This window comes from Leptopilina heterotoma, unplaced genomic scaffold (assembly GCF_015476425.1).
Source record: "Leptopilina heterotoma isolate Lh14 unplaced genomic scaffold, ASM1547642v1 Lhet_279, whole genome shotgun sequence".
NCBI classification, from domain to species: Eukaryota; Metazoa; Arthropoda; class Insecta; order Hymenoptera; family Figitidae; genus Leptopilina; species Leptopilina heterotoma.
This window is the reverse complement of record NW_025110987.1, coordinates 604,842-631,402: the sequence shown is the minus strand read 5'-3', so window position 1 is coordinate 631,402 and position 26,561 is coordinate 604,842. Positions and strand designations below refer to the sequence as shown.

The 26,561-nt window shown below is 28.8% G+C and overlaps 1 protein-coding gene across 7 annotated transcripts in view; it reads right to left on the bottom strand.

Annotated features, from left to right (window-relative positions):
• The window catches only part of LOC122504124 (gamma-aminobutyric acid type B receptor subunit 1), a 483,822-nt gene that overhangs the window by 234,255 nt on the left and 223,006 nt on the right, over positions 1-26,561 (bottom strand). For all 7 annotated transcript variants that reach the window (XR_006301807.1, XM_043615051.1, XM_043615049.1 and 4 more), the window contains 2 exons: positions 17,709-18,207; positions 17,035-17,162 (listed from right to left, as the gene is read on the bottom strand). Coding sequence is in view for 6 of the 7 variants with exons in the window: in XM_043615051.1 (XP_043470986.1) it covers positions 17,035-17,162; positions 17,709-18,207 (627 nt within the window). In the remaining variant the exon portion in view is untranslated. The remainder of the gene's footprint in view (positions 1-17,034; positions 17,163-17,708; positions 18,208-26,561) is intronic.

Below are 26,561 nucleotides of genomic sequence, written 5' to 3'. Positions count from 1 at the left end.
ACCAATAGCGTCACTCGTTCGTTTCTAATTCTATTTTTCCGTTAGGCTTTTGTTTCTTCTTGTTTGAAAAAAAATAGTTACCGCTTGCGAGAGAATTTCTATAAATGTTTGCAATAAAAAAGCCGCATCATTTATACATGATGGGTTTTTGAGCATATTAACCCCTAAACAATAACGGTTTTGTATTAAAAAATTGGTCAAAAATAGGGGTAAAAAAAGTTTAATTATGAATTAATTGGTTTAAAACATGTTACTCAGGGGTTTTTGGGGTGGCAGATTACAAATCTGTTGTCAGTTTTTCAAATTTCAAAATGGCAGATTCAAAATGGCGAACGACTTTTTTAAAAAAGGAATTAATTAAGTTAAAAATCGTTACTCGGGAGTTTGTAGGGTCGCTGATTACGAATCCGATGTCAGTTTTCCAAAATTCGATTTTCAAACTAATTAATTATTTTTTTGAAAATTCGGCTGCTATTTTGGATTTTGACACTTTGAATAACTAACATAAGATTCGTAATCAGCGACCCCAAAAACCTGCAAGTAGTAATTTTCATGAGCCTAACTCAATTTTCAAATATTTTTATCCGCCATATTGGATCTGCCATTTTGAATTTTGAAAAACTAACATCAAATTCGTAATCAGCGACCACATAAACCCCCGAGTAACGAATCCTGCTTTGCACCAAGACAAATAATTTTCCATTGTATTGCCCAAAGTTCTGTAGGTTGCATGCTCATGTAGTTCTCTTTTTTTTGCATAACACCACGTACACGTATATACGCTGCTGTGAAATATTATTCCTACCATGATGTTCGCGAGTTTTAAGTCACTGGCTATTGTTCCTTGAAAGTTATTAATTTTAATTATTGTCTAAAGCTGCAAAACATTGACATAATTTTTTTGAGCACACTGTGTAAGCGCGAGTACGATCAGTTGGTTAACTCCAGAATCTTTAAATCGTTTAGCTGAAATTTCTTGGCTATACAGTTGACGATATCCATCAAATTCTTCCTCTTTTGCAGTCGATTGAATGGAAAAAAATTAGGGTGTCCGTAAGATACATGGGGAATTTATTTTTTTGAATTTTGTTTACGCCGACCCCCGGTTTGGTTTCAATAAAATAAAAAAAATTTCCCAAAATTTGAAGCCCATTGATTAATATTAACACGTGCCAGTAATCGATCGAAATATCCCATTGAAAATATGTACATGGGAAAAATGCACTTTTTTAAACAAAAATTCATAACTTTTTTAATTTTTATGCAAAAAATTCTCCAGGTCACATTTGATAGCACTTTGACAAAAATTCAATTTTTTCAAAAAATTTTAAAATGTCGGATGTTTAATGTGGGTCAAAAATGCACCACAATGTATCCAAGGTTTTATCACATAAATGTTGTCGGAAATTCAACAAAATTTCTTACTCGGGGGTATTTTTAATCGTTTATCATAAATCTGATATCAGAAATTATTTCTTCAAAATTTTTGATCTAATATGGCGGATTCAAAATTTTGATTTTCCTAATTTTTGAAGTAAATATTCTAAAACACCGTCAAGGGCGATTTTTGAAATATCGGGATATTTTGGGAACTCTTTTTTAGAAATTTAACTTTTTATACTTCCAAGTTGATACAGCTCCTAACACAGATTTAGCTGATATGATGCATATGTATTTTTCTTTTTAATAATTAAAACAACTTAAGTAATTTGGAAATAACTCCATTTAATATATTTTAATCGTAGGAACTTTTACATTATTGTTGTTTTGAAGTCATCAAATTTTGTTTTTTAGATCCAAGATATTCTCTTCTATATTTTTCCACGTTTTGTAATATATATTGTTTTGCAGTCTCATTTTTTGTTAGTACCGAATAAAGGTCTGACATTAATTTTACCACCCTTTCTGTCGTTAGTTACAGACAAATTTTCAATTTTTTTTTGCGAGGCTTTGAAGTTCTCATTTTCTGACCAAAGTGACGGATCTAATTATAAAAACGCTGTATCAAGTTTAAATTTATCAAAAAATTGTAACGTATTCTTTGTAACAAATTGTTCAATTCCTGAAGAAAGAAATGAAGAAACGTCTCTGACACCAATTATGGCTTTCTTGAGATTTTCCTTTCCTTTTGAGGAATGACACAGATTTGCGACCATTTTTCTTTTTGATGCGATCGAGACATCTTCGTCGAAAAAGGACAGTACTAATGTTTCTGTGTTAAAATACCATAAATGGTTTAAAAATTTCTCTAAAGCTACTGTGGACACATCCTTGTTTATTGACTTGTACGCAACTATGTTCTTTATGAATTTAAAATCCTGATTTGGTGCTTTATTGACATTGAGGCGGTAAACCATTGTTCTATATATAAACCGTGCATACAAATATACAAATTTCCCTAACAGCGTTTTTAATTTTATCACTTAATTGAAATTGTTAGCGAAACAAAAAGAAAAAATATATTAATCAAATATATAGCTTTTGACATCCACCTTGCATGATGGACAGCTCCTGGAACGTAGAAAGTTGTACCATGAGATAAATCGCTAAGAAAAATTGCTGCTAATAGGAGAAACTTTTTATAATCATCTCGAGGTTGTTGTTTTTCTAAAGTGCTACTTATAAATTTTAATATTTTTGAAGAATTTATTTTTAAAGCTTTCCCTATTACAGGATCTACAATATCTGTTTTAAATTTTAAGGTATCAATTTCCGGCTAAAATTCGCGAAATTCTTTAAAAAGAGTAACATCTGGACCAGTCGATTTACCAAATTCGTAATCAAAAACACTCCTTAAAACTAATTCATTAATTTTATGTCTACAGGGAAGGTATAAAACAGTTTTATCTAACATTTGATCTAAAATAACGCAAACACCATTAAAACGACCCGTGTTAGTTGCAGTAGTATCAAAACTTAATGCTTCAACATCATGTTGTAAATTATAATCACAAAGTGTATCGTAAATAACTACTGCCTGTGATTTTCCCGTCCCTGACATTAATGGTGGTATTCTTAGAATTCTTGTATTCCCAAAATGGTTTTTTACAATAGATAATCTATCCACCTTTGATTTATCAGTTAAAGAAGGAAGCTGTTTATCATCTAAATGAACAACAAGAGTTTGTAGATTTAAATTTTTAACATTTTCTTTTAATGACGCCGCTTCTTCTTCACGTATACGCATTCTTTCTAAATTTATTGTGGATTTGTTTATAATTAGATCTTCTACATTGTGATCTAGAGCTTTAGCAGTAGCTATTAGAATGTGTACTGCATCTCGTTCACTAATTTTACACTTATCAAGCGCCAGAACTAATTTTGTTGTTATTATATTTTGATTTCCTCTCTTTCTTTTTCAATTTTCTATTTCTTCCTTTGGAAAATAAAAATCGACTCGTTCTTCGATTGATGCCTCATCAACTGTCTCTTGACTATTAGAAGTAGAAAGATGCAAGTTCTATTTTAGATTCTAAAAAATAAAACTTATAATTGTAATTTTTAAAAGTGACAAATATAAGTATTAAAAATTCTAATCCTTTAATTCAATTTCACAATCACTACGTCGTTTTCGATCTGCAAGTTTCTGAGAAGGTGTTTCATTACTGTCTTTTTCATTATTAATTCCAAGAATATATCCTGCCCTTCCTCTCTGTCTTTGATGTAATAAAAATTGTTTGTCACTTTGATTTGACATACGATCTAGCGCACTTGCATGTGCTATGTCAAAAAGGTCATCTAATTCAAAAACAAATGAATCCAATTTTGGAAGCGGCTTTTTTAATGTAGCACCTTTTTGTAATGTTCTCCAGTTACCATACCATTTTTCCACTTTTTCGATGCAATGCTTTTAATCCTGAATAATAATTCTGGCCTTTTCCCCACACAACAAACAATTCCTTCACAGTCAGTTTTGCACTCCCACGCAGATTCAGTTTAACAATACGAATGTTAGTAAATAGAACACGTAAAACTTATTTTCTTGACGGTAATTTGCTTAAACAAAAACATTGACTAACATTACTGTAGCCATATTTTCAGTAGCTTATAAGTCTGAAAATATTGAGTTTAGAAAAAACTTGTCAAAGAATGAAAGTTTTTAGTTTTCTTTCGACTTTTAAGAAATGTGAAAAAATAGTTTCACATTCTATTTTTTCTAGCACACGTATACCAAAAGTACAAACAAGGAAAGTCCCGGAGTGGGCCGATGCGTTTAATGAGTTTTACAAAATTTTTAAAAATCAAGTGCAAGGTGCTTGCGTTTTACGAAGCGCCTCACAATCAAATTCCATGATTGTGTTCGAAACTTTGCTAACAACGTTTTTGACAGCTATCATATGGCAAAACTTATTTTTGACTAAAATTTCGTATTTAGCACATCCTAAACTTTAAGTATGCAGAGTTGTGGACATATATGGCCATCTCAAAAAAAATACTAAACATAATTCGATTTGAGTGGCGAAGTATATACTAAGGACTTTTGGGTAGCTGAATCCGAATTTGAAGTCAGATTTAAAAAATTCAAAATTCAGATTTCCTTGAAACTCGTTACTCAAGGGTTTTCAGGGTCGCTGATTACGAATATGATATCAGATTTTCAAAATTCAAAATTTTGGATCTAATATGGTGACCCAATATGGCGGATAATTTCCAGATTGATGCGATTCGATCGAAATTTGTTTCTCGGGTGTTTTTGGGGTCCCTGAATTCGAATTTGATGTTCGTTTTTCAAAATTCAATATGGCGGATCCAATATGGCGGATAATTAAAAAAGTATTGCTATATATGATAACTTTTCCAAAAGATAATATCCTATTCTAGCTTGGAGAACACACTTAAAAGTCCCCGGGTGTCGCACACCCAGTGTGCAGTTTAAGGATGGATTCGACAGTGTGCGGTTTAAGGGTTAATGTCCTTTTTTGCATAGTTTATTCAAATACTTTTTTTGGGAAAATTGAAATCTGTGTATACACTTTTATTAAAAAAGTAAAGTTTTTTTTAAAATTTGTATTTGTCAATCAGAGTTTTTAAAGCAAACAGTTTTTCTCGATTTTCTCAGTTTCATCCCGATGATACTTACATCATAACTTTTTCCTTAGCACGGCAGTATAAGACTTTCACGAATTTGGTACCTTTTATAATCATTACAAAAAATTGTCTAAACTATTTTCTGAAATGGTATTGTTTTCTACTTACTCGACGGTATATCACATTAACGTCCAGATGGGCGAAAAATTCCAATTGACCTTGAGAACCTAGTTTATATTAAAATGTAAACAAAGAATTGATATGTACCATTTCTAACGTAAAATGTATTCCTCCTTCAGATTCTGGGGTTAAAATTTACTTATCCTTGCTAATTCACTCATACTCCGGATAGGTCATTATCGCAGTTAGTACGTCTGCAACAAACTACTTGTCAATTTAATTTGGCACCAGCCTTCTTGCATTCCGGGCACATTTTCCCCGGCGTAACAGCCGGACGGTTTCTTGACGCGAAAATGTCAAGAATCCGTCAAGAGTTGATGTTGACCAAAAACATTGTTTAAACCCAAAAATATGATAAAGTAAGTATTGGGTTTTGTAAAAAAATTGTTTATGAATAGTTTGTGTTAAAAAAGTGACACAAAGAGTGCATGCCAAAATGTCGGATCAAATATGGCGAAGCTTTTGCAAAAATTTTTTTAATTCATTGGATTCGCTTGGAAAGGTTTTGAATATTCAAAATGACGGATCCAATTTGACGGATAATTTTTTAAAAAATTTAATTCACCGAATTCGCTTGAAAATTGTTACTTGAAGGTTTTCGAGGTCGCTGATTACTAATCTGGCATCAGATTTTTAAAATTCAAAATTGTAGATCCAATATGGCTGTTACAAATTTAAGGGGGGAGCCTACTTTACATGGTAAAAAAATCGATTTTTTTGCTTAAATCTTTAGAAAATACATCCTAGAATATGTACCTGAAGCTTTAGAGGCCAATCTAAATTATTTTTCATGTTTTTCGTTGATTTTTGTCGAGTGTAAAAAGTTAAGTTAAAAAACATTGAAGGTTACAACCAATTGTTGAATTGTTATAAATAAACTAGAGGAAATGTAAAAAAATTTTAATTTTTTTATTTTTCGAAAGTAGATAAGATTTTGTTCAGTGACTTAAAATCGCGATTTTTTTTATGCAAAATTAAAGCAGATTTATAACATTAATAATTGCTTGGCCACCCGCCGGGTGGCCCGTCGGTAGCGCGATAGTTAAAGCGCGTTTTCTCGAATTTCACTTTTTACGAATTTTACTAACTGGTGGGCAGGATTTACAGAAAACGCCTGGACCGATTTTAATGAATGATGGCTTGTTTTACTCAGTATTAATCCCTCTTCTACTTGAACTAAAAAAAATTTGAAAAAAAATTGTTTAACAATTTTGAGAACCAGTTAAAGTCATTATTTTTTTTTTCAAAAAAATGATTTTTTTGTTTTTATCACTCAAAATTATTGAATTTCACTATTTCTTTGGAATTTCTTTAGTTCTAATAGAAACTACATATGTAAACTTTAAAATTTTTCTTTATTTTTATGTTTGAGACAAGAATTGCGGTCTCTATCGTGCCCACCATTTTTTAAGTCCAGATGTGCACCACCATCAACAATTAATTTTAACTTATCTATTTTTTAATATTTCATGTCAAAAATTTTTTCACAAATGCTTTAAATATGTACAAAAACATCTCAAAAAGCCCGGAGGTCTAAGTTATTTTTCTCCTTCCGGAAAAAATTATTAAAAAAGCGCTATTTTTAGGCCTTCTAAAGTAGGCTCCCCCCTTAAGAAGTTGTGTTAAGCTTCTGCAAACATATTGGAACCACTATTTTGGATTTTGGAAATCTGATGTCAGATTCATAATCAGCGACCCTGAAAACCCCCGAATAATGATTGTCAAGCGAATACGATAAATTAAGAATTTTTTTAAATATCCGCCATTTTGAATTATGTAAATCTGATGCCAGATTCGTAATCAGCGACCCCGAAAACCCCCGAGTAATGATTTTCATAAGCTGATTTCATAAACTTTTTGATTAAATGAACATTATCCACCTATTGAAAAATTTGCTTGTTTAACTAGATAACACTTAAGGTTACACGGAAAAAAAAGTACGTGAAATTTTCATTGACTTGGTATTTGACTTTTGGATACGACACAAAATACTAAAAACAGTCTAGTACTTTTGCATGAGAGTTTCAAAAGCAGTCAATGAAAATTTCTAGTACCTTGCTTAAGAATTTCATTGACTTTCAAAAAAATTGTAAAATAAAAAAAATAATTTCCACTTGTTCACACAGTTTTTCTGAAATTCACTCATTCATTCCCATATTTGGATATTAATCACACAAACAAAGAACAATTATTGTATCACTTTTCGACGTTCGTCAACACTTATGAACTAACCTATAACACACATATATTCGCGTATAACTTATATATAAACACACACTTAACACTTAAAAGTACGTATCGAATTGTTCTTATATACCACATGGTGAAATTTTTCACGACTTCTGAGATATGCTATTTCACTGAAAACTGAGACTTACATAACATTCTGTTTTGTGAGAAACACAAAATAGAAAATATTTTTTTGAAAGTCAATTCTTGAAGACAAATATATGGGTGATTCTACAAAAGAGGGAATTTTGATGTCTGAAGCATGTTTTGTATATTAATTTTGGAAAGAATAATTTTACTTTTAATGGAAATTGTAAATCTTAATGGTTTCTTTTATGGCACAGAAAAATTTTAGTGGGCTAAACTTTATTCATATAAAAAAATACTTATTCCATTTGTTTGTTTATGTCAATATAATTATTTATGCGAAATGAAAATTGAAAATTCAGTTATAGCAATTTCTTACAAATTTAATTAGGATTATTTTAAGACCAGAAAATCGAACAATAGTTGAAAATTGTTAGTTTTACGCTATTTTTAGTGATATAGTATACATCCTATCTCAAAAGTTCCAGACGAATGAGAACCAGACGAATGAGAATTTGGCATTTTTTGTTTAAAAAAATAGAAAAATAACATTAAATGAAAAAATCCTTCAGTACTATCTTATAGAGAATAATAATCTACAAAACATAAGTCTATAGAATAACCAAAAAATAAAATATTTTTTTAAAAAATGTATGCCAGACGAATGAGAATTTGTCTGGTCACAACACAATCTCCGTCACAAATTGAGAAATCTTGGTTAATAGATTAGAAGATTCAATAAAACACGATTGGTATCACATTTAGTTTAGTTTGATTAACAACTACAACGAACAGTCACTTCATCAGAATGTTGATTTTTAATAATTTTTACATTTTTTGCACTGCCAGACGAATGATAAAAAATTCAGGGGACAAACTTCGCGAAGATATTTTATAAATAAGATATAGAGAAACGTCATAATTATTTCCATATTAGTAATCTACAACTATTCAAAATTACTAATTCAGTATGATATTTCCGCAAAACATTTGAAAAGTGATATTTATTCTCAATATGAACTGTCATTCTCCCAAAGGGACATGCCAGACGAATGAGAATTTAGCACTATAATGTGTATTTTTTGTAAAAAAATATTTTTTTAGTAGTTCTTTATTATTAGACACTTGAACTTACTTTTACAATTCTATGATTTGTGAAATTGTGCTTATAGAAACAAATAGACCATCCGTAATTTGTTATAAACAATTATTAATTAAATTACAACCAAAATTAATTAAACCGATGACTTTCATTTATCCTCGTAAAAATCGTTACTTGGGGGTTTTCGGGGTTGCTGATTAAGAACCTAATGTCAGTTTTTAAAATTTTTTAATTCAAAATGGCGGATCCAATATGGCCGACGATTTTGGAGAAACTTAACATATTCGTCTGAAAATCGTTACTCGGTGATTTTCTGTTTCGCTTATTACCAATCCGAGGTCAACTTTTTTAAAATTAACCATTGTTTTTACAATTTGTTTAAACAATTTAATTATGTTTTTTAGTTCTACTACTATATTTATAGTTCATACATGTATAAAAATAAATAAATAAATTTTAAATAATTTTTAATAATCATAATTAATTAATTAATTACAATTTATTATTATTATTATTAATTATTAATTACTTAAATAAATTAAATAAAAATAAATTAATAAATTATTAAAAAGTAAATTCAAAATTAAACTCAACGTTAAAAACTAGAGGTGTACTCAAAGTATTTAGTATTCGATTTTTTCGGGTACTCGATTTCTTTTCAGTCCTCGGAAATATACGTATGCATCAAGTATTCCATATTTTAAATAATCTGGAACTATCTGATTCAAAAGTTGCGAAAATGGTGGTAACTTGTAAATTGTTAGTTCTAACTTTTCCTCTAGGTTAATAACTTATTTAACGTTTAAATATATTTTACAAAATCAAATTTAGTAAAAATCGAACAATTTTTTTAAAATTCATTTAATTAGATTCTTAATCAGCGACCTCAAAAACCCCCGGGTAACGATTTTTAAACGAATGCGATCAGTTTTTTCAAAAGTCGTCCGCCATATTGGATCCGCCATTTTGAATTTTGAAAAACTGACATTGGATTCTTAATCAGCAACCCCGTAAACCCCCGAGTAACCAATTTTATAAAAATCCATTCATTAATTTTTATGTTAATGTGAATTTTCTTGACACGATTTTAATTCTCTGGATAAATTGTTTATAAATAACCATAACTTTTGTAAAATTTAATATTTTGTCTGGCCACTTATGGATGTCTTTATTAGTACCATTAACTTGAAGTTAAAATACTTTTCAGACCTTAAATGAGAAAAAAATGTTGTGTCCAAATTTTCTTGATTTTCGTCCTTCGTTTGTAGAATCACCCATATTAACACTATTTGTTTTTCATAAAATAATAGTATGTTCACATCTGAAATTAACACAAATGGAAACAGACGATCAGCTGGCATTTATCTTGGGTAGAAACGCGCAACGCACACTGCGCATGCTCTACAGAATTTTCAAGCGCAGTCAACTAATCTTTCACGTACTTTATAAAACTGAACAAATGACTTTTCGTTAAAATTTAAAAAACACTGTTGCCCATACTAGTACTAGAATAACTCTAGGACTTTTCTATATTTTCTAATAAAAAGTATATGATACAGCCTTGTATTTTGTGTCCTATATATCCAAAAGTCAAGCACTTTCAAGGAAGGATTCACGTACTTTTTTTTCCGTGTATGTAACTTTGATAAAAAAATTTATCATTCTGCCGTACCACAGTGGGACCAAACTGCTATTTACTGTTCATAATAGTCTAGAGCCTTCATTTTTTAACCGATTTTACTAAACTTTGTTTTAAATAAAAGATTATTAAATTTAGAAAAGATTTTTTGAGACCGAATTTTAAATTTCAATTTGTATATATTTATTTTTTTATTGCAAAGTTTAACAAAAGCATCTATTTTTAAGAAAAAGCTGTCTCCAACCTCTATAATCGAATAGCACGTGCTAAAAACTTTTCAGAAAGACACCTAGAGTACTCTGTAAATTGAAAAAAATTTGTGCAGGTAAATATTCGAATGTTATAAACAATTTTTATTAACAAATAATTAAGTTTACAACAAATTGTTAATGTGGACAAACGCTTTGATAGATTTTTAAGAAATTGTATACTTAAGGGTTTTTGGGGTCGCTGATTACGAATCCGATGTTGGTTTTTCAATATTCAAAATGACGGATCCAATCTGGCGGATGCTTTTTTTAGATTCAATTTGGCTAAAAATCGTTACTCGGGGGTTTTTGGGGTCGCTAATTACGAATCTATAATTAGATTTTCAAAATTTTTAATGAATGATATAATGTGTAAGGCGCTTTACTGAAAAATTGATTAGATGTACTTGAAACTTGTTACTCGGAGAGGTTTTTTTGGTTTTTTTAAGTATAATTAATATTTTTAGTATATCAAAATCTTTTACATTAATAATTCACAAATGTTATAAGCTCTTATAATGAAAAACGAATCGTTCTCACTTTTAGGTGAAAAATCTTTAAGCCATCTCGCGACAAAGATGAATAGCTCATACTTTTACCGCGAAATTTAAATCACTAATAAGACTAACAATCTGTGCTGAAAATTCTTACACTATGCAGAATTATTGTAAAAAATTAAAAAATACGATGATGTTAAAAAATTGTTTAAAGCAATAATATTTTTTAAATTTGCCAAAAAATTTATTATATATTGATGGATTTAAACATACTTTAAAGTGTACAAATTAATCACAATTTGTAAAAAATTGTTACTTTTTTGAATTATTCAGTATCAAAATAAGTATAAATGAATAAAATTGTCAAAACAAGACAATAAAAATCTTCAGTAAATTTTATAACCTTTATTCAAAAACGTATATAAAATCAATTTAAAAATTAACATATAAAACATAATTTAAATTTGATTTTTATCATATTATCAACGCCATTTTGTATTCTTAAAAATCTGACGTCATATTTGTAATATTGGATCTGCTATTTTGAAAATTGAAAAACCAACATCGGATTCGTAATCAGCGACCACAAAAACTCTCAAGTAACGATTTTTAGTCAAATTGAATCGATTTTCAAAAAATGCATCCGCCGTATTGGATCCGACATTTTGAATTTTGAAAAACCAACATCGGATTCGTAATCAGCGACCCCAAAAACCCTTAAGTATACAATTTTATCAAAATCTATCAAAGCGTTTGTCCACATTAACAATTTATTGTAAACTTAATTATTTGTTAATATGAATTGTTTATAACTTTCGAATATTTACCTGCACAAATTTTTTACAATTTACAGAGTACTCTAGGTGTGTTTCTAAAAAGTTTTTAGCACGTGCTATTCGATTATAGAGGCTGGAGATAACTTTTTCTTAAAAATAGATGCTTTTGTTAAACTTTGCAATAAAAAAATAAATATAAACAAATTGAAATTTAAAATTCGGCCTCGACAAATATTTTCCAAATTTAATAATCTTTCATTTAAAACAAAGGTCAGTAAAATCGGTTAAAAAATAAAGACTCTGGACTATTATGAACAGTAAATTTCAGTTTGGCCCCACTGTGCGTACTAACGAAGAAAGTCACTATCTACAAGGTGTAGATAGATAATTTCACAAGAAATTAAGAGACACGTGTTTTCCCGATTTGGAAAAAAATACTCAATTTATTTCTTTAAATCTGTATAACTTTTGGCCTGATTAGAGTATTAAGGCTTTCTATGTGGCGGATCCAGAATTTACTCCAGGGTGGTCATCCTAAGATGCGCGAGGACGACCATGATTAGTTGACCTTTTTTATATAATTTTTCGCCCCAGGGGGGGTGATGACCCCCCTTGGATCCTCCACTGTCCATAAGAATTTTTAAAAAATATTTAGAATTATCAAAACGGCGACAATTTTTAAAAAAATTATAAATTTGATTTTCTCAAAAACCCCGCCTTTATATTTTTTGGTGATTTTTTTATTAACATCGTCTTGCTATTAGAAATATAATATCTAAAAATCAGATTCGCTAAACAGATTAGAAAAACAGTATTAAACAATTTCAATTCTCTGCATTCGAATTTACAATAAATAATTCGTGTTTTAAATAAATTACAAAACTTAGAACTCAATAACCCTAATATTAAGGCTCTATTGACAAATAATAAACAACACTCACGTTGACACTGACCATTTTGTCTGTTTCTTAAAAGTTAACAATATTTTTGAAAAATTTGAGTATTAAGGTTATTTAAAATATCTAATATCTACTTTTATATAATGTAAAAATTGTATTATTTATAAATAGTTTTTACTTTTCGTTCACAAATAGAAGCATATGTAATTAGTGTGTACCGATTTGTATTTATTATGTTTACGTTAAAATACACTCACCTTTACATGTACCAGCTGTTGAAAAAGGTAAATTAGTATCAAATCTCATAAATACTCACTTTAATTTATAAAAATTTAGTTTTTTTTGCTCCGGAAAAAGTTTAAAATGTCAATCTGTCAAATGACAGATGATACAAAATAGCGAAATGTTTCGCTTGATTGCTTCCAGATGGCAAAAGGCTATAGGTTTTAATTTTTTGTAATTGAATTATAAAAACATTTATTATAGTGAAGGAGAATAAAACGAAAACATTCAGGCAAATAGTTTTTAAAAATTATTTTACTCTAACGTTTCGAAATCTAACTGATTTCCTCTTCAGGGAGTCAAAAAAATGAATAACCAAACATTCGTCAGGAAGAAATAAAAATAAATTCACCCATCAAATTATTTTATTATTATTTATTATTATAATTATTTTAATTTATTTAAGTACTTTTTTAAAATTTCTGTGGTGTGTTATTATAAATGTGTGTCATCATAATGTCCATGTTTATCAGTGTTAATTTATTTATTTAACTATGATGTTAATGTTTATTTATTTATTTATTACAAAATTGGTTTTATAATCTTTTATAGTCATGACTCCAAACTCTATGTTTTCTCTGACGTTTGATGGGTGAATTTATTTTTATTTTTTGCTGACGAATGTTTAGTTATAAATTTTTTTGACTCCCTGAAGAGGAAATCGGTTAGATTTCGAAACGTTGAAGTAAACTAATTTTTAAAAACTATTTGTCCGAATGTTTTCGTTTTATTCTCCTTCACTATAATTACTATTTCTCGGACGTAAAAGATTGTTTAATAAGAAAACATTTATTTTAAAATTTTCCACTTTTGATTAAAAAATACCTTATGTAATAGAAATTAATTTATTACAACTCTATATTTAATTAATTTCTATTTCAATTTGCACATATATGCACAAATGTTCACAAATCGGTATAATTATAAATTATAAAATAATTATTAATGATTGTAATTATAATAATAACATTTGACATTCAAAATAAATTTCTTTCGCTGCAATGTCAGCTCTGATGTTGCAGTGAATCAAATTTAGTTTGAATGTTTATTAGTTTTATTATAGTTACAATCTTTTTAATCAAAACCGCAAAACACAAATTATATATTGTAAATTCGAATGCAGAGAATTGAAATTGTTTAATACTGTTTTTTAAAATATAAGTAAAACCTTGAATATTGGGGTTTTTTAGAAAATCAATTTCATATATTTTTTTTAATCATCTCCATTTTTATAATTCTGAATATTTTTGGAAAATTCTTGTGAATAATAAAGGAGTGCAAAAAAACACATTAGATTTTACAAAGAAAGCATCAACAGTCTAATTAGGCCAAAAGTTATATAGATTTGAAGAAAAAATTGAATTTTTTGATAAAAATTCTGTAACTTTCAAGTACTGATAACTTAAAAGAATTTTTTTTTCTAAATTGAGAAAACACGTGTCTGTTAATTTCTAGTAAAAAACTACATATTTTATTTTTAGTAGCAATCTGTAATGTTAAGGGGTAACACTACACTAGAGGCAGAAAAAAGACCTATATTTGATGATTTATTTTTGGAGAAATGGAAAAAAGAATAGAATTTCTTTTTAGATGGTTTATTAAATATGTACATATTAAAGTGTACAAAAATTTTTTTTATTTAAATTTTACTACAAAATGACGGCGACAGATGACATTCAAATCGACAATTTTTTTTATTACCAAAACGGGAGGACTATTTTCTTGAAAAGTATAATACCTGGAACTGAAAACCAAGAAATTTCATAATCTATACACTATTCACTTTGGTAGTACGTAGGGAATTTCTTTATATTACTTTTTGTAAAAATTATAAACAATTTACTGTTTATTTTTTGTCCTCCCGTTTTGGTAATAAAACAAAATTGTCTATTTGAATATGTCATCTATCGCCGCCATTTCGTAGTGAAATATAAATAAAAAAAATTTTTTTGGCACTTTAATATATATTTAATAAACCCTCTAAAAAGAAATCCTATTCCTTTCCCCAAAATAAATCATCATATATAGGTCTTTTTTCTGCCACTAGAGTGGTGTTACCCTAAAGTGGAGAATCTGCCTGATTTGAAGTGGAACCCGCCAATAATTAATTATTTTCAAAATTATTTATCATAAATGTTTTTTTCATTTACTCTATACATATCTATTTATTCAATAATAATGTTTATTTCAACATTTTTCATCAATTGTATCAATTTATTTTTACATTAACCAAATGTGCACTGAATGTGCACTTTAGAACTCGCACACTCAGTCAACACTATTGCTATATCCATTATTTGTTAATACTATTAAAACATCAACTTTGACTAATTATTAACAAATGATTACACTTCAAAACAATAACTTTACACCTTTTCACTATTTATCATACATCAAATAGTCATATCAACAACACTTTCCCCTGAAATACACACTAATTTATCAATACTCATTCACTTCACATTTTCACATATTTTATCCTGAAAGTTAACCCTTTGAAGGGGATCAGTCATTTTGAATTTTGAAAAACTAACATCAGATTCGCATTCAGCGACCCTAAAAACTATTGGATAAAATATTTGAGAATAATTTGTGTTCTTTTGGACGTTTAATAAGCAAAGCAATTTAAAAATTTTATAACTTAATGCCATTTATCGGCCATATTGGCATCGTCATTTTTAATTATCGAAAAACGCCACTCGGCATTCGAAAGTAGACGAATGTACGAATTTTTTAAGTCGTAGAACTTTTGTTTGTTCTGGGCAATTTACCCACGTAGAAAATATCAGTGGACAGAAATGTAATATTTTAGAGGTTTGTTGTCCAATTTTTTAGATAAAGAATCGAATGGTTTTTGGTTTTTTAAAATATCTTCTGTAGATTTCGAGAAAAGTGTCTTCCTATGTCAGTTTTGCAAAATTCAATAGCGGAACTATTAAAGCAGACGGAAAATTTGAAAGGTTGAGCTAAGCTTATAAAAATGGCTACTGGGGGGTTTTTGAGGTCGCTGATTACGAATTATTTGCTAGTTTTACAACATTTAAAATAGTGGATCTTAAAAACAGTTTCAGCAATGAACGACCCCAAAAACACTGATTACGAATTTGATCTCAGTTTCAACAAATATAAAATAGCGGATCTAATATGATGGATTACTCGAATCTCATTTTAATTGAGAATACAATTAAATGTAATACATTTAATTGTATTTTCTCAAATACATTTATTAAACTTGTTTTTGTCTGCCTTCGTTGGTTATTTCGCCCTTTCTCGTCATGCATTTTCTTTCTCTATACTCTGTCTATAATGTCTTTATCGTTGATAGACCCTGAAAACCCCCGAATAACGAGTTTTAATCGATTTCAGTGTCTTTAAAAACTTTGAGTTCAATGTTTTTTGTGGTCAATTTTTCACCCACATTTTTGTGTCCAACATTTACAATTTAAATTTGATCGCTTTAGAATTTGGTAACTAAAGGTTCATGTACTCGATAATTTGAACTTTTGAGAACATCTACTTACTATTCCCAGTGAGAATATGTCTGAAAATAATTTTTTATTCCAAAAGTAGTATTTTTCTAAACTAAATTGTTTATAAATTATATAATATTTGTTGTAAGCATATTTTTACCACAGAATCTGAAAGAGGAAAGAATTTTACATTAGAAATGATACATGTTAATTTTGTTTGCATTTTTATAAAAAACGAGGTTCTCAAAGACAATTCAAATATTCCATCAGTCTGAGCGTTAGTGGGACATATTTCATTTTCTAACTATAATTTTTTAACAATTTTCTAATTTTTTTAAAGAAAAAAAATAAACCTGTATAATTTCAAATTGTCAAACAAATATGTTTTTATAGAAAAAAAAATTTTAAATACTTGCATGATTTCGATTTGTCAATTACTATTTTTGTTAGTAGCGTTTAATTTTTTAAAAAAAAGGAAGAGACTTTCCATGAATGAGTAAATGAAGGACTATCAAGATTAATATAGATAATGTTGAAATTCAGGAAATATTGTATATTAATGCGAGGTGTAAAATTGTTTAAATAATTAATTCGTACCGAGATTCCGAGAAATTGTGTAGAATTTATTGCAGAATATATTTCGTCGGCGATTTCTTTATCAGTATAAGTAAAATTTTTCAGGCTCTTTCCTAGCTTATTTAATTTCTCCATCGATTTATTAAAGGCTAAAATAAAAAACGATTAATATTATAAAATTCATAATTAGTGAAGAAATAATACTTTCTCCAACACTTGCTCTGAAAGGAGTACTTTTCTTGGTAGAAAAGTGTGGCGAAAGTAGAACTTTTCTCAACTGCTCTGAAGAGCGTGGCGAAAGTAAAATTTGGCGTGGCGAAAGTAATTTTTAGCGTGGCGAAAGTAAATTTGGCGTGGCGAAAGTAAATCATGAATTTATTCTTTTTTCTTGTTCTTTGACCGAGATTTATTTTGTATCTAACTTCTTCCCCACTCAAAACATTCGTCTTTTATTATATTAAACAAAAGCACACGTTAAATTAAAATTATACGAAACTCACAAAGAAACCTTTCCTCGCAAGGCGTTGGAGAAAACGTAGTGCACAACTCGTGGTGAAAGAATGATTTTTCTCGAGTGATTGCTGCTCTCGCTATGCTCGAGCCGCAAACTTCACTTTTGAAAAATCACACTTTCGCCACTAGTTGTACAATGTACTATTTCTATTAAAAATATTTTAATTTCATACTCTTTTTACCTAGAGCAACAGCCCAAATAGCGTCGTAGGCTAAAGGTGCTTCTTGATATCCCGCAGGGTATCTATTGTTATCTATATCAAATCCTTTTTCTCGCAGGACTTTATTTAATCTTTGTCTAAAATCTTCGGAAGTCATGCCGCTTATTGTAGTCTCATTATTTTGATTCCACATTAAAGCTTCAGTTGTCATATGGCCCTCAGCAGCTTGACGCATTTCTTCTTTTGTGCACACGATATTTTCTTTATCTAAATTAACTTCAAACCAATTGTCTTCGTACCATCCTATAAAAAACCAAACATAACTTTTTCCATAAATGTTTTGATGATAAAGCTCGCAAAGAACTCGTCTAGCTGCATCCACGTAAAAAAGACCGACTATAATTCTGGCGTCTTGACGTCGTAGATTTCTTACTGCGTCTGCTGGATCAGATAGAAAACTTTGACGAGTGACTATTTCAATTCCGGCTTCTTTACAACGAGCTTCGAGATCTTCAACAGTCTAAAGGAATTAAAAATATATTTTATTACTTATGAAGAAAAAGCGCAACATGTGGGTGCTCTAAAGAAGTCAATATTCCAACCTCAAAATAAAAGGTTTTAAAATAGTAATGAAGCAGAATTTCTTTTGACTACAAATTTAATGTCGTGAAATATAATTCTGTCACCCGTCCGTATAAATATAAACTATGTAATTGGTTGTATTGGGGACACTTCCATATGGAAAAAATTTAGGGACAACAGAGACGCATAATTGTGAACTAGGGGTGGGCCAAAAAATAACTGTTTTTTAGAATCATATACTAATATTGGGAGAATGTTGCCTTTTTAGCTCAATAAAACATGTGCAAAACAACAGTTTCATTCATAAACACATGTCGATAGCAGAAAACCAAAATTTTTTATTTTTTGGCAAAACACAAAAATCATAAATTTTTTTTTGGTATAAAATTAATACTAATTAATTTAATTAATTTAATTAATTTTATTTAATTTATTAATTAATTTTTTGCTGACTTTTTAATGTCTTAAAGTGTCCTAAAACTAACAATCATCTCGTATTCGTTTTTTGATGAATATATAAATTTTGGAAAAATTCGCTCTGGAACATTTTCGTTTGCAGCACTTAACTCTAGCATCTAAAATTTTGTTCGTTGCTTTTGACAGAACTTCATTTCCCTCGTCACAAATCATCGCTACTAATAAATTTTCTATCAATTCAAAATAAGCGTTTAGAGAAATACTAGCATCCATCATTGCTTAGAGTGGACCCTGTGGGCACGGAAACGTCTTTGTTCTAGAGTCGTACCTAAAACGTTTTTAGAACGTTTCATGTCCTCCACATACCGTCTTAAGAACGTTTTATGTTTTAAAAAAGTTTTTAGAACATTGGACGTTCTTAACATGTTATGTAGCGGACATGAAACGTTCTAAAAACGTGTTAGGAATGTTTCTAGAACAAAGACGTTTTCGTTGTTACATGTAATAATAAATATTTAGAAATCTTTATGGATATTAAAGGGTAATATAATATATATAATATATGATATTTCCTCCATATTATGACGTATTACACTAACATAATAATACTCTATTACATACTGTTACGCGACTATTACATAAAAAGAGTACTCGCTAATTCACAATACGCAAAAAATTTTAAATCGATCGAATTGACTTGAAACTCGCCACTCAGGGGTTTTTTGGATCGCTAATTACGAATCTGATGTTTGTTTTTAAAAATTCAAAATGGCGGATTCAACATAGTGGACATAAATTGTTAAATGTTATTTAATTTTCTTGAATCTGTTCATTCGGGGATTTTTTGGGTCGCTCAATACAAATCTGATGGCGGTTTCCAAAATTCAAAAAGAGCTGATTTAATGCCTTGGAAACAGATGAAAAATACTTCAAACACATAACTTCGAATGAGTCGAAGGGGTATCATTTTTGTTGCACTTCAAAATGAGTATCATATGCTACTCATTTTGAATTTGGTTTATAAATTCGGTTTATAAATTTTACTTTACATTACCTTGAATTTATGCAGAAATTAATACTTCCCCTATTCTAATAAACAGAAATTAGATTTCATATAATGTAAACAGAACATTATTAACCGATTGATATATGAAAACGTTTTTTAACTGACGAGATTCAAGTTAGTTTAATAACATTTTACAATTTATATCCGCCATATTGAAGTTTAAAAAAGTGCTATCATATATGTATTCAGCGACCCCACAAACCTCTGAGTCACGAGTTTCAAGAAAACTAAATAACATTTTACAATTTATGTCCGCCATGTTGGATCCGACATTTTTAATTTTTTTAAACCGACAACAGATTCCTGATCAGCTACCCCAAATACCCCCCGAGTGACGAGTTTCAAATGAATTCCATTAATTTAAAATTATTTTGCATTTTAGTAAGTTTGTCATTTTAATATTGCATATCATATTCTCTATATTTTTCCTCTATTCCTAAGTAAGCTTTTATTTCCTTTTAGATTTATAAAAATTGGTCAAGTCTGTCAACAGTTCTATGATTTTGACACAAAAACGAGCGTTTTTGCTCACTGTGGGGTACTTATGAGCTGTTATATAGAGTAGAATGGGGTGAAAAAGCCATGCTGAAAAAAGACATTTTCGTTTTATATTAAAACTATTGAACTGTTCTAGCAGAATTGTAAATAAGGAGAAAACTATACATTAAACGTACACAGGTCTCCTCAGAGGTGGGCAGGTTATTCTAAAATGTAACGCTGCAAACTTGGTGGGGAGTTGTTCCAAATGACTTCCAGATTCAAAATTTTCAAACCGATAAATCGTACCTGATCCTCTTTTCGAATTATCTCTTATACAGATAGGCGATCGACTTTTAAAAATCGATTCAATTTGCCTGAAACACGTTACTTGCGGGGTTTCGCTGATTAGGAATTTGTCCACAGATATTTTTATTTTGACATCATATTCGCAATCAGCGACCAGAAACCCCTGAGTAACAAATTTTAAACCAATCCAATCATTTCTTAAAACAGTTGTATTTACAAAAACTAAAAAGTGATTTTTGGGACTTATAGGGGAGAGTGAGGCAAGACGGGGTACCGGCCCTATTTAACAAACGAATTAACCAATCGCGATTATATTTTACATAATACTGCACCGAGACGATAGTCTCTTGTTTACAAAACCTAAAAGCCATGAAAACAAATTTTTTATCTGTTTTACTAAAAAAACTGTTTTCGACGATTTTCTTGTGAATTTTTCACTTTTTTTAGGAGGTGTTTATTATTTAATAATAACAGTTAATAAACTATATAAAATTTTTTATAGCTGGCAAGGGTTACAGAAGAAGGGAAGCATATGTTTCTTTCTTTGCTGAATCGTAAATTGTAGTAATTAATCATTTTATTCAATTTCGTAGGTGCGGTCAAAATAGGGTAGGGAAGAGTGGGGCAAGGCGGGGTACACAAATGAAGCAAAAGAAAAGAGAAATAAGGGAAGTTAAGAAAACTACTTAAGTCAAGACTGAATAAAATAAGAGTGACCAAAAAGAAAAAAGCTTGTCAGGTTAAATCAATAATTAGCGATGGTAAAGTGGAAAATACACCTTGTCTCTATAATTTGTAATGGTTATTATTTAGACTCAAATGAAGGCTGGGCTGCTTCTTCTGTCTGCGGCCAATGGGCTTTGTGCCGTTGTGCTGGTGCCAATGACGAAGATGAAGATGCAACCTTTACTTGTAAAATTTGTCGACAGAAATAGGCTGCTTTTTTAGTACCGCGCCGGTGGGTCAAGATGGGGAGATTTGCAATTTTTCCATATTATTAATTTTATGATTTTTTAAGAAACAAATGGCCTTTGTGCGCCTTTATTACTAAAGACTGATTCCCAAAGATGGATATTAAATAAATTAATATAATTTGTATTCGATAATTTTCGTTTTTTTGCGCTTTAAACCTTAAGTACCCCGTCTTGACCCACTCTCCCCTACCCCCACTTTTCTCAAAATCATGAACATAATTATCTATAAAATCTTTGTCTAAAAAATTTTTAATAACGAAAAATCAGCAGTCTTCTGAATCAAAGCTTCCACATTAAGATAATACATTTTTAAGTTTCTGACTATCTGTAAAAGAGATAATTCGAAAAGAGGATCAGGTACGATTTATCGGTTTGAAAATTTAAAATCTGGAAGTCATTTGGAACAACTCCCCACCAAGTTTGCAGCGTTACATTTTAGAATAACCTGCCCACTTCTGAGGAGACCTGTGCGTATGTGATGCTAATTTTTGGAAACTGACCTTTTAGGTCACAGAGTAAACAAGCACATCACTGAGTAAAAAAACAATAAGTTTAAAATAATCTATCAACTTACACCATTATTGTATGATTTAAACAATAATAAAACTCAAGAATATACAGCGACTAAATAACACGTGCTATTCAATTGTTATACTATTTGTGTTATAAATTGTGCTAGATATTTGTTTGTAATTGTTTTGTGATGATATATAAGTTGATTGCTAACTTTTTATTGATTATTTTAAGAGAAAGGTGTAAAAAACTGAAAAACTAGGGTTCACGAAAGAATTGGTATTAATTTTTACATCTGCCATCTTGGTTCCGCCATATTAAATTTTTGATAACTAATATCGGATTCGTCTTTACTCCCACTTTTCTCAAAAGCCTGACATGATGGGCAATTTGGGAAGTCGGGATCGTGTTTAGCGTCCAAAATACATCGGAAACCGTTCCGCTATCCCATAAATAAAATTAAGTCTTTTTTTGTTGATCTGTGTTATCAATTATAATTATTAGTTTAGTAAATTTTTATATTATACAGTTTGAATTTACACTACCGTACACGAGTATCAGGACGATTACAAGCGACTCTCTAAAAAAACATGCCATCACTTTTTCAATCATATCTCGTAAATAAAAGGAGACACAAAAAAAACTTAAATACGGTTAGAAAGCTGATTAAATTTTGCGTAAAATAAGCCGTCTTTAAAGTCATTTCGTTAGCTATTTTTTGAGTTGTAGAGTGAAAAAGAAATAAAAAAATTATCAAATTTTCTCATTTTTGTCTCTTGACTTCAACTTTTTCAAAAATCTAGAAAAATTTAGATAAAATTTTTCTAAAAGCACAGAAATTTTCGTTAGAATTTCAGCTTTAAATAAGCCTTTAAAAATTAAAAAAAGTTAATTCGTCTTCGATATATCATTAAAAGTGTGAAGCCGAGTTTCGACGATTAATGCATTGGAATTTAACTGTGACGACTCGATTCTAGCTTCGCGTGTCTGCGAATGGGAGAAAAAACAGTGACGGATTCATGCTGGGAAATAATAAATAATGTTTCACGAGTAATATAAAGAAACTCGAAAGTTCATCGTTCCCCCGCATTAATTCGTCCCTGCTTTCTCTCTCATTCGCAGCCGCGTGAAGCCAGAATCAAGTTGTCAGAGTTGAAGTTCAATGCACTAATCGGTCGAAACACGGCTTCACATTTTTAGTGGTATATCAAAGACGGATTAATCTTTTTTAATTTTCGAAGGCTTATTTTAAAGCTAAAATTCTAACGAAGATTTTTGTATTTTTAAAAAACTTTTTTTTAAATTTTTTGAGATTTTTGAAAAAGTTAAAGTCAAGAGACAAAAATGAGAAAATTTGATAATTTTTTTATTTCTTTCTTAATTTACAACTCAAAAAATAGTATACGAAATGACTTCAAAGACGGCATATTTTACGCAAAATTTAATCAGCTTTCTAACCGTATTTAAGATTTTTTTGTATCTTCTTTTATTTACGAGATATGATTGAAAAAGTGATGGCATGTTTTTTCATAGAGTCGCTTGTAATCGTCCTTATACTCGTGGACGGTAGTGTATATCATATCATCTATCATAGTATTTCTGTACTCAAACATTCTGACCCTTCAAAATATTCATAAATCACTTCTAATCAAAATAAACAATCTGTGAGAGCTGTCTAACAAAATATTAATTTATCATGTGTTGTTTTCGGCATTCACCCAGAGTTAACCCCGAGTTAACGATTGTCCAATTTTTAACAATATTCTGTTATATCTAGCTTTAAAGTCAGTCAAAGGTACCAAAAAGTGTAAAAAATGAAAATTTTGAATTTTGAAAACTGCAATCTTATAGGAAATAAAAATTGGCATCTTTTTTTCCTTTGAAATTTCTTTGAATAATGAATATTTTTATATGACAATGGAAAAAATGTGATTAATTTTTATTGCCAAATTTCATTGAATTTTAAAACATAAATAGTCATATCTCCGACAAAAATTTTGATTTTTTTTGGTATACAATTTTTTGATTTTTGGTATACAAATGCATTTGGACCTATAGAAGGCGACAATATCACGAAAATGTTAAAAACAATTAATTGTTTATTGATTTTTAATTGTTAATACTGACCGGTTAAAAATAATTTTTTCTTATCTTTGGCTGCAAAAAGTATGCGGGGAACTTTAAAATTCAAACAACTTTCAGTTAGACATTTGTTTATTACGATGTAAAGAAGTTTTTTGTAAAATTGCAGAAGGATTACCTTTATATTTACAGAAATACAATATTTTTAAGAAAAATGCTCGCGCCGCCAACGATCGCTTCCACGGAGTCTTTAAGGTTAGTTACCATTGCTTGGTAAAGTTTTACATATATAAATATATGTGTGTAATATTTGCATTAAATTATTTATTAATTATTACATATGATACCATATAGGTATAAATTTTGTTAATAATTTTGTAAAATATTATGTGTAAATATAAATTTTACAAATAGTTATTCTAGTAGTACATATTTAATTGAATTATAATTATTTCTGATATTTATTTTTGTTAGTATATTGTTCATATTTTACCCAATTTTTATCGACTCTATAATGTATTAAAACTATTATTCAATATGCTGTAAGAACACTAAATGTCTTTTTTAATTATGTTGAATCTTGTAAAATTTAATAATATCTATTAAAATATAACAGTTCAAAATATCACAATTATCAAAAATTGTTTAAGGGTATGTGGAATCAGCCAACTTCAATTAATACATGTATTAATATTCCCACCAGTTTTCTAAAAAAATATTTAATAAATCTTGACAAAATATAAAAAAAATAATATTTTATTTATTGAGGCATGGATCTCTAATCCAATTAAGGGTATGTGGAATCAGCCAACTTCAATTAATACATGTATTAATATTCCCACCGGTTTTCTAAAAAAATATTTAATAAATCTTGACAAAATATAAGAAAAATAATATTTTATTTATTGAGGCATGGATCTCTAGTCCAATTAATACAAAAATTTGCTTTTAAATATTATTTTTCATTTAATAAAAAGTTTGATATTTTTTGAGAAAAAAAGACAATCAAATACAAATTAATATTGAAAAAGATGAATAAATTTATATTTTTCTATGTTAACATTCATTTTTTTCAATGGCAATTTGTATTCGATTGTCTTTTTTTCTCGAAAATTGTCAAAAAAATGAAAGTTTGAATAGAAAAATATAAATTTATTCATTTTTTTTAATATTAATTTGTATTTGATTGTCTTTTTTTCTCAGAAAATATCAAACTTTTTATTAAATGAAAAATAATATTTAAAAGCAAATTTTTGTATTAATTGGATTAGAGATCCATGCCTCAATAAATAAAATATTATTTTTTTTATATTTTGTCAAGATTTATTAAATACTTTTTTAGAAAACTGGTGGGAATATTAATACATGTATTAATTGAAGTTGGCTGATTCCACATACCCTTAATACAAAAATTTGCTTTTAAATATTATTTTTCATTTAATAAAAAGTTTGATATTTTCTGAGAAAAAAAGACAATCAAATACAAATTAATATTAAAAAAAATGAATAAATTTATATTTTTCTATTCAAACTTTCATTTTTTTGACAATTTTCGAGAAAAAAAGACAATCGAATACAAATTGCCATTGAAAAAAATGAATGTTAACATAGAAAAATATAAATTTATTCATCTTTTTCAATATTAATTTGTATTTGATTGTCTTTTTTTCTCAAAAAATATCAAACTTTTTATTAAATGAAAAATAATATTTAAAAGCAAATTTTTGTATTAATTGGACTAGAGATCCATGCCTCAATAAATAAAATATTATTTTTCTTATATTTTGTCAAGATTTATTAAATATTTTTTTAGAAAACCGGTGGGAATATTAATACATGTATTAATTGAAGTTGGCTGATTCCACATACCCTTAAAATAAAAAATTATTCTAGTTTTTAAACAATAACATTAAGATCTAAAAACGTTTTAAAAATTTTATAATGTTTAAAACAAAAATATTTCTTTTAACACAGATATTAATTTTAATTCAATTAAATATGTACTACTAGAATTATTTGTAATATTGATATTTTGCACATAATATTTTACAAAATTATTAACAAAATTTATACCTATATGGTATAATATGTAATAATTAATAAATAATTTAATGCAAATATTACACACATATATTTATATATGTAAAACTTTACAAAGCAATGGGAACTTACCTCAAAAACTCCGTGGAAGCGATCGTTGGCGGCGCGAGCATTTTTCTTAAATCTATTGTATTTCTGTAAATATAAAGGTAATCTTTCTGCAATTTTACAGAAAACTTCTTTACATCGTAATAAACAAATGTCTCACTGAAAGTTGTTTGAATTTTAAGGATGAACGTGAACGACTTTCTCTGACAAAAATATAAACCTCTAAATGAGATGTTTCATATGGGATATATTCATTATTCATACTTTAGAAAAAAACTTTTTTTTGTTACTGTCACACACTAGAAA